This window comes from Lampetra planeri, chromosome 34 (assembly GCF_965212315.1).
Source record: "Lampetra planeri chromosome 34, kcLamPlan1.2.h2, whole genome shotgun sequence".
Classification (NCBI taxonomy): Eukaryota; Metazoa; Chordata; class Hyperoartia; order Petromyzontiformes; family Petromyzontidae; genus Lampetra; species Lampetra planeri.
In genome coordinates this window covers 4,230,467-4,251,542 of record NC_136140.1, presented here as the reverse complement: position 1 = coordinate 4,251,542, position 21,076 = coordinate 4,230,467, and the positions used below count along the sequence as shown (strand labels likewise).

The following is a 21,076-nucleotide window of genomic DNA, read 5'->3' as shown; positions in this document are numbered from 1 at the left end:
GAAGGGGATCGGTAATGTGTGAGAATAGATGGCTTTCTTTCCCACCGTCGGAGACAACGCCGCCCACGCACAGTCGAGTTCTAAAGTTGCAGATCGCACCACCGCGCCCTGGGGATCGCCCCCGGGGGTCCTCGCCGTGAACCCGCCCCCCCCCGCCACGGTCACAACGCTGCACGCTGCTCGTTCACGGGGCTTTATCTCGGGGCTTTTCCTCGACACGCCCGCGGTTTCTGGGGAGGTTTTTTTTTACTTTCCTGTCGTTTTGTTTTCAAAACCCATCGAGGCAGGATCGTCCCGGCCGCGGCCCGGTCTGCGCTCGCTGCTGTCGGCGAGACGCGACCTTGGCGTCGTGGCGCCAGAGTCGTTTCTGACCGCGGGGACTGTGTGCGGCGTTGTCCACGTATGTACTTGTGTGTGTGTGTTTGTATTAATAGTGTACCATGTACGTGTGTGTGTGTTTGTATAAATAGTGTACGTATTTACATCGTGGGAAGCGGTGGCGCACTGCGCTGTGAACCCGGCAACCTAAGTTCGATTCCCGGCCACGGTTCACTAACGAAAGCTGAAACGGTAGCCGTGAGCAGCGACGGGCAGTCGGCAGCACAGATGGCTGGGGCTGGGTGAGGCGGGGGGAGGGGATGGAATCTCACGCACAGTTTCAGGAGGCGATGTTGACAACTGCTGGTGACAATCGAGTGAAAGCGAATCGCAAGGACGTTGTCAGGGTACGAGGTGTCTCCTCCACGTGGCTCGTGTGTTGTAACAACAACAACAACACAAATTCCGCTCGGCGTGTCATCGCAGGTTCGAGTCGAGGATGGCGCCGTGGTCAGCGCTGTGCCTCTGGGTTGTCGTCTGTCCGTGCCTGGGCGGCGCTCAGATCTCACCGTCAACCAACTTCACCAACTTCAACCTCCACCCTGAGCACATACCCTACTACCTGCACGGCCGCCCGCAAGAGACAGAGTCATGCGTGGCGGACCCCCGGTGTCCGTACAAGGTGAGTGGCAGTGGCCCGTAATGGGATTGCCGAAGTCCGTGCAATTGCAAGGTATAGAGACTTGCTTGTGCACCCTCAGTGCACTCGGGAGTCCAACCGTAATCGTGGCACTCGCTTGCAATGGTGGCCTGGGTTACATCACAAGGTCAAATATGTCGACGTCAATTCTCCTTAAACTCCAGTGGTAGCAAAGCAAATTAACTGGTAACAGAAAGTGCTTCAAAGTGGTGATATTACCCTGGAAGAAATGCGAACATTGCGCAGTGATAAAATACAAAGTTATAGTTTCGGTCAGAACCACATATTATGTAAACAGTGCAACATGAATAAAGTGTGCCTGTCGTTACCCGAAGAAGCTCAACAGGTTTGAATTCAAATTCAAAAGGAGAGGAGGGAGAACTTCCAGGATAGAAGTAGAAGTGCTCACAGTGCCTTCGATGTTGGCGCATGGCTCTGGAGTCTGTGCACGGTCACCGCATCACGACGCTTTCAGACACGCTTCTGCGGCCATCTGGAACGCTCCTCCTCCCGATATTATGAATCCAGTGGAACTTTGTACTTTTTTATCGTCTACATTGTTAGCTCATTTCTTTAGAAACTGCTTTTTGTGTTGGGTTTGTTGCTGTCTTTCCCCCACGCCTCCGAATAGCACGTACGGTGTGGTCGAAGTTTCAACAGACAGACACACACGTCTTAGGTACAAGGAAGCAAAATAAAGAGGCTAAAGGGCAAATTCCTGTAGCTAACCTTGCAAGATAACTATCGGCCAATGTGTTTCCCTGCTGATCGTTGAGTGATTGACCGAGCATCAAGAGTTGTTCTTGTTTTCAGGTGGGGACTGGTTGGGATGGGTCAGGCCAGGGTCAGACATCATTTGGAGCACTGGTGCCGTTGTGTATATTTGACCAGGGATTTAATCTAGGCCACCGAGTTTGAAGAAATTAACCCATCAAGTAGTTTCCTTCCAAAAGGAGTGCAAAATGGTGGTCCCTTCCTTTTTCACAGCCCTGAGCCCATGGGTTGAAATCCCACATTTCTATGGCAGCGGAAAAATCTACGCAGAGCACAACCACTTCTCGCAGAGCGATCGTCATTTTATTGACCCTGTAGGAATGAAGGACTGTGCGGATGTTGCAACTACATCTCCGCTGTCCAGAAACACGAGCATGAGCGTCACGCACACTGTGGTCAAAGACGCAAACTAACTGTACGGTGTGTCACACACCTATATTGTCGTTGCATATTCTGCGCTCACTGTCGTCATGTTTACACGGACATCGGTACGGTCAGTGGTAATTTTGTTTGTAATAATAATAATAGTGTGTGTGCAGGGGCCTTGATTTGAGAAATGCATATTTAAAGAAATAAAGTTCGATTGATTGACGTTACAGTGGCGGATCAAAGGCGGGGGGGGGGGGCGATGCAGGCAGTGACCCCTCTTTGAAATGTAAAGATACAATATATTGATGTATTATTAATGTAGGGCCCTATTTCAATATTCTCGGTACGATTGTGACTGCTCCCTGCCCCCGCCTTGGGAAGTTTCAAGATAGACCTCTGGTTGTTCCTCTATTCGACCGGCCCTGCCGTGACGATGGCATGGTGGATGTAGACTGTGTCTACGTCTGGTCGTCCTTGTAAAAGTGCTGCTCGGCTGAGCGGGCTCCGAGGCCAGCTGAAATAAAGTCTTGAGTGTCGAGTATACGAACGCTGGTTGTGCACACATTGGCTCCGTGCTGCATTATCATAAATTCACTGCACACAGCGGTGAGATGCGTGCTCGCGCGAGATGACGCGACGAGAAGGATTGGGAACGCTGCTGCTGTCGCACAGAGACATCTGTCGAGGGTGAACTCCTCTTGCTGGGGCTACGAGGAGGGGTGCGTGCCACGCCACAGCTTCCGCTTCCCGGTCTGCTCATCCTCGAACACCGCCTGGTCAGCGCACTTAACCGGCACGCTCACCAACGCACCAACACACTCACCGATTCGCCAGATCAGCGGCCACCTCCCAAATGTCACCAGTTCATTCGCCAACTCAGAAATGTCATGAGCACACTCACCGATTCACCAGTTCACTCGTCAACTCACAAATGCCACCAGCACACTCACCGATGCACCAACACACTCACCGCTTCACCAGAACATGAATGCACAAGCGCGCACTCACTTATGCATCACACTGTATCCGAAGCATTGGCTCTCTCATTGATGTATACAAAATTGTCACAGCCGCAATGTCACTGTCGCACTATTGGCACCCTCCCAGCTGTCATGGCACTCTGCTTTCTGGGTTGTCACCCTTCCTGCTGTGCCGTGTTGCCATGCTTCATGATGAATGTTGTGGAAGTGAAAGCCAGCCCTCATTTAGCAGCAGTCGCCCTGTTGCGGCCAGCCACACTCCTGTCTGTGCTCTCTGTCTCTGTATACTATTTATATGCTGTTGATTTATACCTACTGTGCTTTCGTTTGTCCCGTCTGTTGTTTGTAAACTCTCACTTGCGCCGTATTCACTGTCTCTTCTGCACCGCCTCTTTCCATGCATTCCTACCGCAAATATGTCGGTGAGCTTTATGGGGTGAAAATCGTTTGGTTTTAGTCTTTGCTTACCTTTCCTGTACTTTGCATTTCTATGGTGTGTTTGTAATTCTTTGTTGTTGTATCTTTCTGATCCGCCCCGATTGGAGATCTGTAAAAAAAAAAGCTTCATAGCTCATCGGATTTCTCCAGGATTAATACAAATTCGGATTTCGATTTGTCAATCCGCTGCTGGAATGAAGCCCTCCTCATTCTTTGTCGGCCATGAGGATTGCTTGGCCATACATCACCGCTGGGTTAAATTACCGGTTTGTATATCATGTACCACCGGTGTCAGCTGCGGCCGGGAAACATTAGCCGTGGCCGGGAGCGAAACCCGCGTCACCGGCTTCATATATCGCAGTGCCGCTAACGGCGTCCGCCGTTTTTCTTTTACAGGGCCAACTCCGTGGAGGCGGCGGAGTACCTTTATTGGCGTCAGGCGGACTTCGGCTACGTGAAGGAGCGTGTGGGAGAGCTCAAGACCCTGTGCCGAGCCAGGCAACCGGTACGGACGCTACACAACCCGTCGCCCCACTCCCACACCCAGGGGGCTGTCGGTGAATTTTGTCAAACTGCACCGCTTTAAATCGGGGTTGGGTAAACATACGTGGTTCCAGAGAGATATATATGGGCCGCGACTTTGTTTAGTTTGGCTCCACACCTCCGATTTGGTACGGTTGGCTACGTACGGTGCGAAAGAAGTTCAACATACATACATACAAAGTGCACTTCCTGGTACATTTCTATATTGTTTTTGTGATTCTGTCATCACTTCGGGGTGTACAATATGAGGGTTGGGGGCTCTATGCCAGGAAGTGTTTATAGGTAGTTTTGAGCGTTCTGCCCTCAAATCACATGATGCCATAGCAATCTGCACAGAGCAGTCACGGGATCTCTTAAGCTGTAGGTTTCATATCCCTTGCAGCGATTGCATGATGTTGAATCCACATTGCAATACGAATGGGTGGGACGTGCTGGAAAACGAGCTGCAATCGCTCTTCAGAGGTGTAAAGTAGCCTTGAGAACCCGGTGTACGTGTTTGAGTTCACTGGTTAGGTGTTCATGGTCGGAGATACATTGAGCTTTATGGTGTAGCGTTTTGATGCGGAATTCTTCTGGGATGGATGGTGGTGGGAATCAGGTTTTAGGTAGGCGTCAGTATGGGTTACTGTCCTCTAGACAGAGTGGCTCATTGAGCCATCTGGTCTCCTTTTGATTAAAACATCCAAGAAGGGTAGCATGCCATCCTTTTCTACCTCCATGGTGAATTTTATTTCCGGGTGTATTAGCAACAATCAATTATAATCTGTTTTGAGCGTAAGAATCGATTTCATTTGACGGCTCGATGCGTCGGTATGTGCCTAAAGAGGGGCAAGAGGCTTTGGAACACGCCTCACGAGTGAACCTGGTCCATTGTATCATGGCAAAGAGATTATCTTGGTTTGAAAAAAAAACTACGTTCCAAACTTTTTTTTCTGAATGCAAGTGTTGCTGCTGCAGGGGTTGTCATTGTATTGTCAAAAGGGTCTCAAAGAATAAACAAATAAGTGGTTTGGTGGCTTTTACTACGGGAGCTCTTATCGGATTTCTAAGGCGGGGCCGCCTGTGATGTCTGCGCCTGCCCCAGGGAGGGTGTTAAGCGCTGGGAATGAACTTTAGAAAAGGTTTCCCACTCGCCTGAGAGCGTTCGACTGCAGCGTTCGGTTTCAGCACCGATCCCTCTACTGAGATCGGTTCTTACGCGATGCGTGCGCCATATCCTGCGCGTGCAAACCCGCGCATGTCCTGTTTGTGATTTGATCACATGACCCCCGCCCCCTGCAACCACTAGGGGTAATACAGAAAATAACCCTCTCAAAATGCCATTGTGTTCCCGAATTATGTTGGTGGCAGCCAACGTGATTGTCAAAGTGACCCGCGCGAGATGTTCTCCGTCCGTACGGACGGACGCAGGCAGGGCAGGGCAATCGCGTCGAGGCCTTGATGACCCCACGTGGGGCGAGCGCTGTCACTCACGGCTGTGGGATGCCGCGTGCGCAGCAACGGGCAAGCGGCTAGTCACGGTGCAATGGTTTTGCACGAACCAACTCCAGTTGTATGCATGTGTGTGCACGTTGCACTTCTTCCGCGCCGTACGTAGCCAACCGTGCCCATCGGAGGCGAGGGGGGAGGATAATAAACTAAAGACAAGAGGCAATGCTGAATAAAAATGAGTTGTGTGCTTCCCTTGTGAAGTGTTGTCCAAGATACATTAATGTCTTTTGAGCCGCTTAGAACCAAGGGAATTTCGTATTTAACTACTAAAGGGCATAACTTCTTACAGACGGGATGACTTGATATGCACCAGACACTCATCTGACACTGGATATTAAATACGCACCAGACACAAACCACTCGCATGACACGCACCAGACAATGACTAGACAATGACCAGACACTCACCACTCACCAGACACTCACCACTCACCAGAACACTCACCACTCATGTGATGCTCACCATTCAAATGACCATCACCGCTCACTATTTACCTGACGATTACCAACGCACAAGTTGGCAGACACTCACCCGACAGTCACCACCTGATTTGACTGCTCACCTCTGACCGGACACCACTCACCAGACACTCACCAGACACTCCCTTGACCCTGACCAGACACTCATGGTGAGTGTGTTTTCGTCCACTATTTTAAACTACTTTCCTACATACATGCGGTGTGGTGCGTTACAATGGAGGTGAATCACACTGACTAAGGTGGGTGAGTCTTGGCAGGGTGTCTATAACAGGGTGTACCTGCAGCACATTCACAGCAAGGCCTGGGATCAAACGTGCGGGGTGGGCTGGGGCGGAAGAAGCTGTAAAGATTGACCTGAAATCGAAGCTCGCTGCTTGGAAAGTAACAGTGTTGGTGTACGGTGCTTTTTTTCTGCAATATTTTGCTGTCTTTTTTTGGATTTTCTGTTTGCACTCAGTCACATATTCACTTTAAGATGTTTTTTGTTCATGTTTTTGTTTGTTGCAGTTGCACCCGTTTCAAGAGCCGAATGGCTCACAGGGCTATACCTAATAAATGAACTTGAAATGAACTTGCTTGGATCTGTCGCACGGCCATCGTGCACGCCTGTTCACGGGTCGGTTTCCCTTCGGTCTCTCTCGGCACTTGGTGGTGTATGTTGCACCGTCCGTCTCGTCGCTTCTGTCTCTCGTCTCCACCGACTGCTTGCGGCGGCGCTGGTGGTCGTGGCGGTTTTAGTCGTCGTCGTGGTGGCGGTGGTGGTTGTGGTGGTGGTTGTGGTGGTGGTTGTGGTGGTGGTTGCTGCTTTCGTTGTGGCGGTGGTTGTTGGTCGTAGGGGAGCGGTCGTGTAGTAGCGGTTAGCGCTGCGCTACGAACCCGGCGACCCGAGCTCGATTCCCGCTCATGGCCAACATCGGTGACGATCATCTGAGCCGGTCCTGGCTCTTCCCCTAGGTCGACTCGGCCTCAAATGAGTACTCGGTGCGATGTGTAAACACTGGGGAGGCAAAGGCGGTCGCACGTGGTGCTGGCCACCCACCCCCTCGTGTGCCGTGCCATCCTTCATAGGTGCTCGCTAACAGCACTTGCCCCAACAGTCTATTAAGGCTATACGGGGGACCGTTGTCATTAGTGTGTGCAGAGTCTGTGTGTGCGGGCAGCGGTAGTGCAAAGGTTAGCGCAACAGTCAAAAGTGGCCGGGCGTGGTGCTGCCCACCCACCCCCTCGTGTGCTGTGACGGCCTTCACAAGCGCTGCTCGCTAAAAGCCCTTGCCCCAACGGTCTGATGAGCTTATACGGGGGGGGGATCTTTGTCTTTGGTTGTGGCTGTGCAGGGCGACTCGTCCCTCACGTGCGTGCAATACACGCGCTACTGCCGCGCCACCAACCTCTACGTCGACCTGCGCAAGCCCCGACGCGGCACCGACAGGTGAGGCCGCTCCGCCTGCTCAGGGGGGAGCTCCACTCCACGTTTCACCTGCCGCCGACACCAGACAAGCGACCCACCGGAGGGGAGAGGAGGGATCGAGCGTTGCTCCACGCATCCTGGGTCGTTCGCTCGGTGCATCTCCCCACAATCGAATCGACGTTCGTCCGAACTAGCCTCCTGGGTGTGAGGATCGCGATGTGCAGATGCCGCAGTTGAATTGACACGGCAAGACGGGCGGTGCATACGACGCAGGCCGTAAAGGATGAGATTAGTGCAGAAGAGACAGGCAGATGGGACAAGGCAGTCGCCCATCATCGGTGACGTGCTGCCGTGATGCTCACTTGTAGTACAGAGCCTCGCTTGCAGAGTTGCTGGCTCATGCACTGATGGAGCCCCTGTGTGAGTCGCCCACCTGCGGGGGATGATGATGATGATATCCGTCGGGGGCAGTCGAGAATTGTGGTTTGCGACAGTCTATCTGTGCGGCGGATTTTGAGTGTGACTGCTGTCTGTCTAGAAGGGTGGGTTTACTCTTGCCAAGTAATTATTTGTAATCACGTTGATTACCATTGATTTGTACACTCAAAACCCATGCATCGAATCACGTTAGCGAAACTACGTGCTTTATTTTTGCATATCCTTTAGAAAATTAAATGCCCACGTTGCATTTATCGTGGTGGTGCAAACACAACTGTACACACAAGACGAAACAAACAAGAAACAATGCCAAATGATACGAAAAGGAATTGATCCTCAAGTCGAATCAAAGACCCCAAAACTTGACAATTCACAAATCCCTAGGGTGGGTGGGAAAGATTATTACATTCCTGATTTGTTTCTTTTACAGAAAACACAGTCAATGAAGGAATTCACAAAATATCGTAAACGTAAGATTCTCTGGTAAAGGTCTCGGCGAGGTTTAAATAATCGGCATTAATAATTAGCCATTTTACGGTGATTTTAATTTCATCACGCTACCGGTTTTACTCACCATGATTGTTGTCAGTCACCGGTTTGGTTGGTGCAATTTGTGTAACAGGACCCACCCAGTGCCGGACTAAGCTAGTGTGGGGCCTGTAGCATATGTTATAAAGCGGCCCTGAATAAAAACACGTACATATTCAAACACAAATGTTTTACTTGCATAGTAAAGTAATCGTATTTTTTCATTTGCTATACAGCCAGATAATACGACAAGTCACTAACCTTAAACACCCAGTCGTTCATGAAAGCTGAAGGCAGTATAGTACTATAGTAAAAGAGCAAGTGCAGAATCACTGAACCGGAATTGATCATTCTAGATTTGAAGCTTTCGTGACTGCAATGATTCATACTGTTAGGTTTTTTCGGTAAAGTCACATAGGTAAAAAATACAATTAAAGTTAATAAAAGTAATAATGGAAATAAAATAAAAATAAAATAATTAACTTGTATTTAAGGGCTGGTCTTTTGGAATTTTCCTCACTTGATGCAGTAATTTTAGCTGTGACGGTCCCACCTGATGACGGAGACTTGTGTTGCCTCCGAAACGTCGTGATTTATTATTTTATTTTTATTTTATCTCCATTATTACTTTTATTAACTTTTAATTTTATTTTTTACCTACGTGACTTTACCGAAAAAACCTAACAGTACGGAATTGATAACTTGAAAGCATTTAGCGCAGGGCCCTTGAAAGTGCGGGGCCCGTAGCATATGTAGCTACTTTTGCTACTAGGATAATCCGGCACTGGACCCACCCACCCACCCACAAACTGAATTCACCATAACTGAGATGGCGCAATGTTCGTACAGTCGAGTTGTGTGCAGTTCGGTGACGACTGAAGGAGATACAATCAAGGAAATAAGTGGAACGCCCGTCATGTACTCATTTGTCAACGAAACCATTGAAAGAGTGTTTATGTTTTCGCTGAAGAAGAACATTCTTTTGCCAGATGCAGGAAAACGAGTCGCGGCTGGCCTGGTTTAATTCAGGTAAAACTGGATGGTCGCGCGACGACCTGAAGTGGAGATTTGCATGATGGCAGGTTTGAAATCGTCACGGCTGATGGAAACTATGCAAATTCTCATGATTATACGGGAGTTGAGTAATAGCACGTGTGACACCTTTGAGGTTTGAACGACACGATGGCCCATGATCCTCCATTTCTGTAATTGCGTGCCTACATTTCTGCACAAGGAACCCCTGATCACCTTACAAGAGCTGTCTCCCTGGTGCTGATGTTCTCACACCATGGCAGGTACTCATTTGAGGCCGAGTCGAACGAGAGGAAGCCCAGGACCAGTACTGATGTCACTCCCCGCTAACGGGAGTTGTTGCTGAGAATCGAACTCATGGGTCAGAGTTGATAGCGCAGTGCCATAACCAATGTGCCACTGCTCCCCCACTACCCACGTGCACAAAGATAAAGGTCCCTACATCGCGACATACAGGATGGTGGGACAAGCGCCGTTGGCGAGCACCTACGAAGGCCGATTCGGCACACGAGGGAGGGAGTGGTGTGGCCAGCTCCACGCACCGGCCGCCTTTGCCTTCGCAATGCTGATGTTGACACGCCGCACCAGGTGTTCCTACGAGGCTGCGTTGGACCTGGCGGAGGCCCAGGACGGGTTCAGATTATCGCCGCCGGTGTTGGGCGCGAGCGGGAATCGAACCTCGGCATCGGCGGGTTTCGCAGCAAATCACTCGATCACTCGCGCTTTTCCTCCCCTCCTGTGGCCAGGTTTAGCGAAGACTTCTTCGAGGCCGGGGAGATTGGCGGCCGCTGCGACCTGGACGCAGCCGCGTTGGCGGCTGAGGGCGAACACAAGAGCCCCCTGCAGTCGTGGTGAGCACCGGTCGCGCCGCTCGCACCGCTCGCCGTCGCTCGCCATCAGACCCCAACCACCACCCCCCCCTCGTCCGTCTCCTTTGACAGTCCGGCCCCCGCCAGAATTGGAATCGGTGGGGGAGCGGAGGGGGGGGAATCTTGGTTCCGGAGGAGGAATTTTGGTCCAGCTGTGAGAGATCTTTTTTCCCCCACGTGTCCGGTGTGGGGGTGGGTCGGGCGAGTCACAACAGCAAGCGACAGGAGTGCAAAATAGAGATAATGGTAAGCAAGTCGCTAACTATAAATAAATCAAACGTTACTTAATTATGCAAGTCCGATTTAGCAAAGGCAACAATAACATCAACAACAAAACAGTCCCAGACCACACCAAGATAACACACAGTAGTAGCTCCTCAATATATGTAGAGTCTACGGTGCGAAAGAAGTTCAACATACTTGCATTCATCCATACTTGGACATACGCAAAGCCCATTCGTTAAGTCTGGAAGCCAAGCTCGTCACGCTTTTATTCAGAGCGTGTCAAAGAGATGCACCAGAGGTGACTGCGTTCGATCTGAGCGGACACTTCTTCACCTCGCGGCTACAACACGATACCAACAAAAACTAAAGGGACTCCTCGAGCTGTGAACATTTGACTTATGAACTTTCAGACATATACGAACAAACCTGTCCGTGTGTCCATTTGCCTGTTCGGACCGAGAGTCGTAAGTTCAATCGCCGCGTAATAGATGGCGGTCGTGGCATCTACATTTGCAGAACACAAAAAACCAGTGGCATCTACATCTACCGGATATTACGTAACTCTTAAATCCATTCCCCGTGTTTAGTGTACATGCCGTACAACATGTTTAGAATCGACAGCAGTAAAGTTGGACTCACGAACAAAATCGACTTACGAACAGACCTCTGGAACCAATCTCGTTCGTAAGTAGAGGAGTCTCTGTATTGTAGAAACAAACAAGAATCTTTTTTTCCTCCCACAGGAAGGCCTCGCCGAGTCACAAGACTCGCTTTCGGGAGAGTCCTGCCTTGCGGATGTTTGTTTGTTCTACTCGCGAGTGTTTGGCTCGAGCAGGAGAGTTGAGAGAGGAAGCCAGAGACCCGGGGCGAAAACCCTGAAGCGTCTGCCCATCCAGATTCAAGAACCCATCGCCAAAAATCCCGGCTGCCAACGCATGCTCATGAATAATTCATCAATGGTTGCCATTCATTAATAACCCCCGAAAGCCACCTCCGCTGCAAGGCCGAAGCCCTCAGAGTGAAACGAAACTTTCCACACCTCGCCTCCCTCTTGCGCAACCTCCAAACCCCAAACCTCCACCCAAATACCGGTCCCCCAGCCCCACCAACTTCCCCGTCGGTACTCCCAGTAGTTTGTATAAATGGAACACCGCTCGCGAGTAACCGGGAACCATTCGGCTGAAAATTTATGTGGGAAGACGACTGCTTTCATGTCCTAATTTGCATCTGTGCTGATGCAACACCACCTTCAAACAATTTATATTCTTTGCAACAAGTAATAATGTGTTGTTGCTCTGCTGTTTGTTTACCACCTCGTCCTGCAAGCCTATAACACCTGTTCACAGGCAAATTTCCAATCCAAGTACTCACCACGCTCAACTCTGCTACAATATTGATAAATAGGAACGGTTTAACACGTAGGCTTTCGCGACCAATATCATCCGTAATACAGGTTTTTTTGGGTTAGATCGCGAAAATATAAATGTGTCGTTAAACCTGCCACCACCCGTACCAGCCAATTAGTAAGATTGTAATTTATATGCATTCATTAATCCCCCCCCCACACTAAGCACGTGAAGGACTCACAAGTGACGTCATCACATCTACCCCTCTATTTAAGGAACGAAACTGGAGGATGTATCCACAAATCTGGTTGCCGCCTGATAATGCTGGTGGTAATTACTGGCGAAACGTCGTACTCAGATTGTAAATGTTGTGGATTTGCTCTCCAACACACCGGTGTGCTGTACTAGTGACGAATTGGCACGTTCTTATTACGTTGCAAACCTTACTAATTGGTTTTCTTGGGTGGCGGCGGGTTTAACGACACATTTATATTTACGCGATCTAACCCAAAAAACCTCTGGTAAATAGGAAGTGGTAAAGCATCAAAACCAGGCACTTGGGGGGCTTAATTTTATCCCACCTCAGCCAGCGAAAATGTTTCCACGCCCAGCACATCGCCTAAATTAGGACTCATCTCTCCCTCTCCAGTCGGACAGCGGTCCAGTTTGGATTCAAATGCAGCTTCCACGGGCCACACGTGGAAATGAAAAGCATAATAACACGGTATTCATTTACCGAACATCGGCTGTACAAAAAACGATGGCTAATTTCACGTTAACCACCCACGTAATGAATCAAATTATATGTATAGCTACTCACTGAGTGCTGTGGCTGCTTGCTTCCTGATGCCTGACACCGCTTTGTTTGGACCACTGCATCGGGCGTGGCAAATCCCCCATATCAATTTCTGGTTTGAATTCAGGTTGAATTTAGGTAGAATCTTTAAAAAGTTCAATTTTCATAAATAAGTCACTAATATTGAAACACGTGGCAGGCCGGGGGGAAGGGGCTTGGGGGGCCCGGTCTGGCCCGCGTGCCGGGCGTCAGACACCCTTACACAAGGGCCAACCCCAGTCTACGAGCAACCCAGAACATCTCCCGTGCACAAATCAAAACCCTGGCTTAACGTCTCCTCGTGCCGGTGTCTCTGCCCCCCCCCCCACCCACCCCACCCCAGGTTTGCGGAGTTGCAGAGCTTCACGCAGCTGGAGCGGCAGCCCGAGGAGAGCGGCCGCTGCGACCTGGTGGTGGAGACGCCGACTTACTTCATGAAGCTCGACGCAGGTGCTCGGCAAAGCGGCCCCCATCGTGTCGCATTCCTCTTGCCCAGGGGGGGCGTCGGCAACCTGCGGCTCCGGTGCCGCGTGCGGCTCTTCAAGGGCTGCGCCGTGACGTCGTTTATTTGAGGACCGCCGTCTCGAATTCACCACAATGCTGTGCGGATCTTGAAATATTGAGGTTTTTTTTTACCGAATTCGAACAAAAAATGGTCCTTGTTATTTTGGTTGTCGACCCCCTGCTCCAGTCCTGATTCTGATAAACACTGAGGGACGGCCTGACACAGTCGTGTGTATGTACGTGTGTATGTACGTGTGTATATGTGTGTGTGTATGTACGTGTGTATGTACGTGTGTATGTACGTGTGTATATGTGTGTGTGTATGTGTGTGTGTATTCTCGCATAAGGCCAACACCAGTGACGATTATCTGAACCGGTCCTGGTCCTCCCCTAGGTCGACTCAGCCTCAAATGAGTACCTGGTGCGATATGTAAACATTGTCACTAGGCAGACAAAGGTGGCCGGGCGTGGTGTTGGCCACCCACTCCCTCGTGTGCCGTGCTGGCCTTTATAGGTGCTCGCTAACAGCACTTGCCCCTACAGTTTGTTAAGGCTATACAGGGGCTCTTTGTGTGTGTGTATGTATGTGTGTGTGTATGTGTGTATGTATGTGTGTATGTATGTACGGTATTTTTAATTGATTTCGCACCGTATGTAGCCAACCGTGCTCATCGGAGGTGCTAATGTTGAACAAACCTCGAGAATGAAATCCGGAGCAGTTTGATCTGCGTTGTCCTTATGCATTCTGCTCAAGCTTTCTCCCCCTGCGCAATGAGATAGAGCAAGCGGCGCCTGTCATGTAATGCTGCGAAACTTTGTACCGACATTTTTTGACTCGACCGTAAAAACATAATTTAAAAGGTGGCCCCCTCTGCATTTAGCAGGGGCTGGAGGGGGCTCAGCCCCCCCTCTCCAGCCTCTTTAATGCTACGGGGCTGACGACAGCCGTCCTCAGGTGAAGACCTGGTCTTCACCTGAGGACGGCTGCTTGCGTTATGGCCGAAACGTCGTGAGAATAATTTTATCATGTTTTATTTTTATTATTTTATTACTTCCCTTCTACCTGACTTTACCGAAAAAAACCAAGAAGAGGAGCACAAAGTAAAGGAAAGGTAAATTAATGACTTAAAAACATATAAAACTAAACCATCTTTCCAGATAAAGCCCACCGAGCTATTAACTTATTGTTCGTAAGCCACCCGTCACACAAATGATAGCCCAACAAAAAGTGGCTTATCGCGTGTGGAAATTCACAGCGGCCAAAATTAATCTGCACACTGTGAATGCGCGCGCTGCCCACAGGAGTCAACATGTACCACCACTTCTGCGACTTCGTCAACCTATACATCTCGCAGCACATCAACGGCTCCTTCTCGCAGGACGTCAACATCGTCATGTGGGACACGGTGAGCGCACGGCCGCGACCCCCCGCTGCCCGCTTTAATCTTGTCACTTCCGATCAGCACGGTTGGCTACGTACGGTGCGAAAGAAGTTCAACATCCGCACGTACAGCACAGCCTTGAACTGAGTTCCTGTTGTACTGGGAAGACAATTTTTGTCGGGGATGGCGCTGGCCACACAACCACTGCCCTCGCATGTTGTGCCAGCACCTTAGTCTCCACGGGGAATCTTGATGCAACTCTGTGAATGTGTGTGTGTGTGCGTGTGCTCTTGAAGAGTTTATATGGCTATGGAGACCTTTTCAGCGACACCTGGAGTGCCTTCACCAACTTCAACATCACCCACCTCAAGGACTACGACCAGAAGCGGGTACACGCCTCGCGCTGGGGTCACGGTGGTCAGCGCTAACGGCATCGTCAGAAGTATAACGATACAGGGACTCCTCGACTTACGAACTTTCAGAGACTCTAACAAACCTTGTCCAGTTGCCTGTTCGGATCGAGAGTCGTAAGTTCCACCGCCGCACGATAGATGGCGGTGGTTGCATCAACATCTTCAGAACGTGAAGAAGCAGTTGGCATCTACTTCTACAGGAGATTATACAACTTTTAAAGCCGTTCTCCGTGTTTAGTGTACACGCCGTACAACACGTTTGGAATCGATAGGAGCAAAGTTTGACTTACGAACAAATCGACTTACGAACAGACCTCTGGAATTCTAGATTTGAAGCTTTCGTGACTGCAAGGATTCATACTCTTAGGTTTTTTCGGTAAAGTCACGTAGGTACAAAATAATAATAATAAATGAAAATAAATCAATTAAATCACAATCATTGATTTAGTTTCATTTATTATTATTAAATTTTTTTATTTTTACCTACGTGACTTTACCGAAAAAACCTAAGAGTAAGACCTCTGGAACCTAACATGTTTGTAAGTAGAGGAGTATCCGTATTGTGAAAAAATACATTTTTGCAGTAAGGTGCGGTGAGTGATAATGATAATTTTCATATTTCGAGTGATATCGGAACCAGCCCTGGCACTCCCCTCTTCACCAACCCACACTCCCGAGCATGGTGAAGTATCTTTAAACAACCCTTCTGCACATCTGTCAACCCATACGCTTTATCCATATTCGCTGAAGAGGTGGGAGTAACTCTTTGGTTCTTGCGGTAAAGTCACGGTATAAAGAGAAAATAACAAATTAAATAATAGCATACGACGTTTCGATTGCAACACAAGCAATCGTCATCAGGTATAAATGAAAGAGAAAATAAGCATAGTAAACTTAGAAATATCATGCAATACAACACAGAGAGTCGGCTAACATAACAGTCAACACCCTACCTAATTGTTATGCTATTATTTAATTTGTTATTTTCTCTTTATACCGTGACTTTACCGAAAGAACCAAAGAGTAATTCCTGCAGTCACGAAAGCTCCAAATTAAGTTTGAGGTGGGAGTAACAAATACAGAAGACAAATCCGGGTAATTTAATATTGCTCGATTTATTTTCTCATTTGGGCTCCTATTGATGTAATTATTTTGCCAGAATATTCTTAAAATCTTAGAGAATTATTACATTTAAAAATACCAGATTACCGTTAGGTCTCCGAGGACAGGAGGATTTATGAGAAGAGCATGAATAAGACAACTGTCTCTTATTTTCTTCTAGTACACAGAAGAAGAAGAAAAAAAAGTCTACGGACAATCGGCTGTTTATAGACAAGAGTTTGTTTGCACAAATGCAAACAAAAATACGAAGCAGTTTGCACTTTAGTCCATCCGCCCATTGTCATTGTAGAAGAGATATTTTCCGGTTGTTTTTGTTTGAAGCAGCCCAAGTAAAATGTTTATTTACTAGATAAGGCCCACTGAGCTGTGTAGCTCAGTTTCAGGAGCGACCTGCCCATCACAAATGATAGCTCAACGAAGTGGCTTATCACGTGGAAATGTATCGCAGCCAAATACTCGCGTGTTATTGATTCTAAATGTGGAGGGAAAAACCGGAGGACCCGGAAAAAAATCCACACGACCACGGGGAGAGAGAGAGAGACACGCAAACTCCAAATATACAGCAGCAGGCGTCAGGGTCGGGATGGAACCCACGACTTCCTGTATACCAGGCGAGGGAGATAACATCTCCTAGCCACCGCGGCGGTGCGAGTGCGAGTGGCATCTCGTGCCCTTGTCCCCGTGGCCGTGCGCAGGTGTGCTTCAGGGAGGCCATCTTCCCGCTGCTGCCCAGGATGCGCTACGGCCTCTTCTACAACACCCCCCTCGTGAGCGCACGCACACGGCCGAGATAATGCACACACGCACACATGCACATCCGCGTCCCTGTTGTTAATCCACTGCTAGATGGGGAGGGAGGGCGGGCGGGCCCTTCCCACGCTGTCTGTGGAGGTTGTTCAGCCGTACTTTACCGCACGGGGTCAGTGCGGGTTGGTGGAGGCGTGTGACACGTCGACATTGGAGCACGGTACAATACAGTAGAGTACTGACGGTGGATTGTGCCGCACTGCTCTCTGCTAATAACCTAGCCCCCCGCAGCAGCTGCAGCAGCCTACAGCGCCGTGTTTGTGCATGGTGGTCCCCATGCACGCAACAGAAACTGTCGATTTTACAATTCCCTTTTTAATCGAATAAGCAATATGGTCTTTTTTTAGCAGGCAATATGATTCATAATCGATTTTTGATCTTGCCACAGTTTTGTCGTGAAGCGCTCCACCACACCCAGGCATAGCCAAACACAAGCGAGCCCGACCCGTGAGACACCTTCCGGTTGGCTACGTACGGCGCGAAAGAAAGTTCAGCGCACAGTTCACGTGAAGTTGTGACGATTGCAAGCGGCGTGTGACGACGCGCCAATCGTTACCATTATTAGCTCGCGGGCCAGTCGAGGAGCAGTTCTCACAACCGAGATGGAGCGGCTGTTGGATTCGACGTTTTTCAGCCTCGAACATCTCCGGTCAGAAACCAGGACGTCACAATACAAACATCTCTTAAACGGCGGAGTGCCTGCTAACCAGACGACAGGTGGGGGAGCGAGTGGCCGTTGACCCCAGGGCGTCTGCGTGCAGGTTCCCACCTGCTCAGGCACGGGGCTCTTCCGGGCCTTCTCCCAGCACGTGCTGCACCGTCTCCGCGTCCCGCAGGAGTGGCCCAAGGTCCCCGGAGGAACCCGCGGCGAATCACCGCGCACACACGTCACATGACACACGATGCACAACACGACGCACCGACGCACAACACACGACGTGCGACACATGACACACAACAAACACGACACATGACGCACGACGTACAACACACGACGCACAATACCTGATGCACAGCACACGACACATGACACATAACGCACGACACATGACACATGACGCACGACACACGACGCGTGCTTTGTACAAGGCCGATGTTGCCCTGCAAGCGGTTTGGCCCAGAGGGATCTCTCCCAGATCGGCAAAGAGGGCGCTCAGCCGTGGCATGCATTGAAAAGTTAAAAGTGTCTCCCTGTCAAAACAAGTAACGGAGTCGTATGAATCTTCATTTGTTGGCCCTGAGCCGGTGATGGAAATTCCTCATTCACCGGCCAAAGGCTTTGTCTCTCCATTGGGCTTCAGTTGATGATCCAGTGCATCGTTACGTCGCCTACCACCCACTGTTGCTTTGACAGCACGTGATTGGGGGGAGTCGTGTGCCAACCACATTAATCACCGCAGTGCGCTGTGTGTGTGTGTGCGTCGTATGCTGGGGAGTGTGGGGAGTGGTAGTGTAGCGGTTAGCACGCTGCGCTATGAACCCGGCCGCCCAGGTTCGATTTCCACTTACGGACACCACCAGTGACGATTATCTAAACCAGTCCTGGGCCTCCCCTAGGTTGACTCGGCCTCGAATGAGCACCTGGTCCAATGTGTAAACATTACCGCTAGGGAGAAAAAGACATCCGGGTGTGGTGCTGGCCACCCACCTCCTCGTGTGCCGTGCCTGCCTTCATAGGTGGTCGCTAACAGCACTTGCCCCAACAGTCTGCAATCGAAACTACACGGGGGGGGGACCTTTGTCTTTGTGCTGCGCGTGCGTGGCGGCTGCAGGCTGACAAGGTGCGCGTGACGCTTCTCGCACGCAGCACACAGTTCCGCCGCATCCTCAACCAGGACGAGGTGAGGCTACCCTGACGATGTGGACTCGCTCATGAACACACACACACACACTGACGCACGACCCACTGGCAGTCGTGTCTACAGCTCTGTGGCCTGACTTCGTCGGGTCACAGAGGCTAAGAAAGGCCGGGCTGTGTTCGCACCTCCGATTAGCATGGTTGGTTACGTACGGTGCGAAGGACGTTTAACACACATCCATACATTACTTGGATGGGTGACCAAGATAACACATTCCTGCGGAGGGAGCTGGTAGGAACGTTGGGTTGCTCGGTCAATGGCCAGGGTCAACGGCGGCGTGGTGTATTCTGCAAATATGGCCAACTGTGAGGGCGGGCACAAGCCGGCGTGAGTAGGTTAAACGTTGAGTTTTATAAGGGCATCACGGGGTGACCAGCCCCTCCCAACCCAGCCACCCTCCCACCCCCCACCCAGCCCCACCCTCCCCACCCAGCCCCTCCCCACCCAGCCCCACCTTCCCCACCCAGCCCCTCCCCACCCAGCCCCTCCCTGCACAACGGACACAATAATCCCCTGTGGGCTGGTGTAACCAGGAGGTTCCTACCAGTATAAATATTGCATTACTGCAAGTGAGATGAGCGAGGTAATGCATTTTGTGAGAATGTCACCTACGGTACAAATGCGTTGAATTGGAGAAGGGTTGGTTGGTTCAGGGGTCAGAGCACTGAGCCACCACTGCTGAGATCACGGATTCGAATCTTGAGTTTCAACCACGCATGACTATACAACACTCTCAAATGGTGCGAGTTAATGGTCTCAGTCTGGTCGCCAAAGACTGCAAAAGCAAATCCCACCATATTTAGTTTGGCCTTTCATGCGGGAAACATGTGTTTTTTTTTTTACACGTGAGAAAGTCCCGTACCTCCGAGCCTATCATCCCTCTGGGGTCAATAAATTACATACCAGTGGTTCTGTGAAAATCTGTGGATGCGGCTGTTTACTGACTTGGAGTAACACATTGCTGCACTTTCACAGTTTTTGGCTGATGTTGCAGTGTGTCATCCCAAGTCAGTATTTTTCAGGTCATTTTTGCCACGTTGGGATGTTTGGCCCAATACCAGATGCATTTTACGAACCCAGACGAAACTCATTCAGAACAGGGGGAGAGCATACAAACTGCACACACAAAGAGCTTTCGAGTTTATTAAGCTAAACTATTTTTATTTATACCAAGTAAGGCCCACTGAGCTACGTAGCTCTTTTTCAGAAGCGACCTGGCCACAAATGACAGCTCAACGAAGTGGCTAATCACGTGGAAATGTATAACAGCAAAATATTCTAAACACACATTTCTAAATGTGGAGGGAAAAACCGGAGGACCCGGAGAAAAATCCACGCCACCACAAGGAGAGACATACAAACTCCGAATATACAGCAGGCATCGGGGTCGGGATAGAACCCATGACCTTCTGTCTACCAGGCGAGAGTCTTATCACTGTGGCATTGGACTGCCACCCCAGACGATGCCAGTAGCCCGATTGATTGCTGCGATTGTCACCGGCAGCTCATCAAGGCCATGAAGACGGTGTCCTGGCTGGAGGTTCGGCTCGTGGACTTCAACAGCAGGTGAGCCGCTTTCCCGCGACACGGGGCATCGTTTTGTATCGGCAACACGTAAATGACCCATTGATTGCATGGCACGTATATTAATAATAATATTGAGTTAAATTTTTATACAGAGTAACGTCATTTACAAGGAGCTCTTTTGCCAGCGTTGAACAAATATTGCGGCTAAAACTTTACGTCGTGCCAGTTGATATTTCTGTGCGTACAAGGACTGATGTATAAAATCCTGCAGGCTCACGCAGACTCACGGAGACCAGCCTCGTTGCAGGATGGGTTATTTACCTGTGTCACGCAGTCACGCTTGAGAGCGACATCTCGTCTCGCGCGATCGTCTTATGTCAGTGGCCAATCACCCAGTCTCAAGACCTTCCTGTTTGTAAGATAAATCTGTTCGCTGTTTCTATACGGAGTATTGTTGACATGCAGTCATATTTAGAAGTTGTGATTTCAACTTGTATTGTATTAACTCGTTGGCGTAGCCATCGGGTGTGCAGGCGGTGCAACTGCACTGGGGCCAACAGGCCAGGGGGTACGAAGAGGCGAGAAGGTGGATGGGGGGGATCCCATTTCCCATTTCATTCCCTGCACCAGGAGCCAGAGGTCGCAAACGGGTTTTGATTCCTTACCCGTACCCGGCCGCACCAGGGTC

General features: G+C 50.0%; 1 protein-coding gene across 3 annotated transcripts in view; it reads left to right on the top strand.

Moving 5' to 3' along the window:
* The window catches only part of EOGT (EGF domain specific O-linked N-acetylglucosamine transferase), a 38,387-nt gene that overhangs the window by 9,466 nt on the left and 7,845 nt on the right, over window positions 1-21,076 (top strand). For 2 of the 3 annotated variants that reach the window (XM_078610521.1, XM_078610520.1), the window contains exons 3-14: window positions 805-1,000; window positions 2,834-2,937; window positions 3,976-4,084; window positions 7,428-7,522; window positions 10,246-10,350; window positions 13,118-13,224; window positions 14,581-14,684; window positions 14,957-15,049; window positions 16,891-16,962; window positions 17,764-17,850; window positions 18,775-18,843; window positions 20,366-20,427. In XM_078610521.1, the coding sequence (XP_078466647.1) occupies window positions 818-1,000; window positions 2,834-2,937; window positions 3,976-4,084; window positions 7,428-7,522; window positions 10,246-10,350; window positions 13,118-13,224; window positions 14,581-14,684; window positions 14,957-15,049; window positions 16,891-16,962; window positions 17,764-17,850; window positions 18,775-18,843; window positions 20,366-20,427 (1,190 nt within the window). In that variant the 5' untranslated portion in view covers window positions 805-817. Of the gene's footprint in view, window positions 1-312; window positions 401-804; window positions 1,001-2,833; window positions 2,938-3,975; window positions 4,085-7,427; window positions 7,523-10,245; window positions 10,351-13,117; window positions 13,225-14,580; window positions 14,685-14,956; window positions 15,050-16,890; window positions 16,963-17,763; window positions 17,851-18,774; window positions 18,844-20,365; window positions 20,428-21,076 lie in introns of those variants that run through there. The other variant, XM_078610522.1, reaches the window with a different exon arrangement.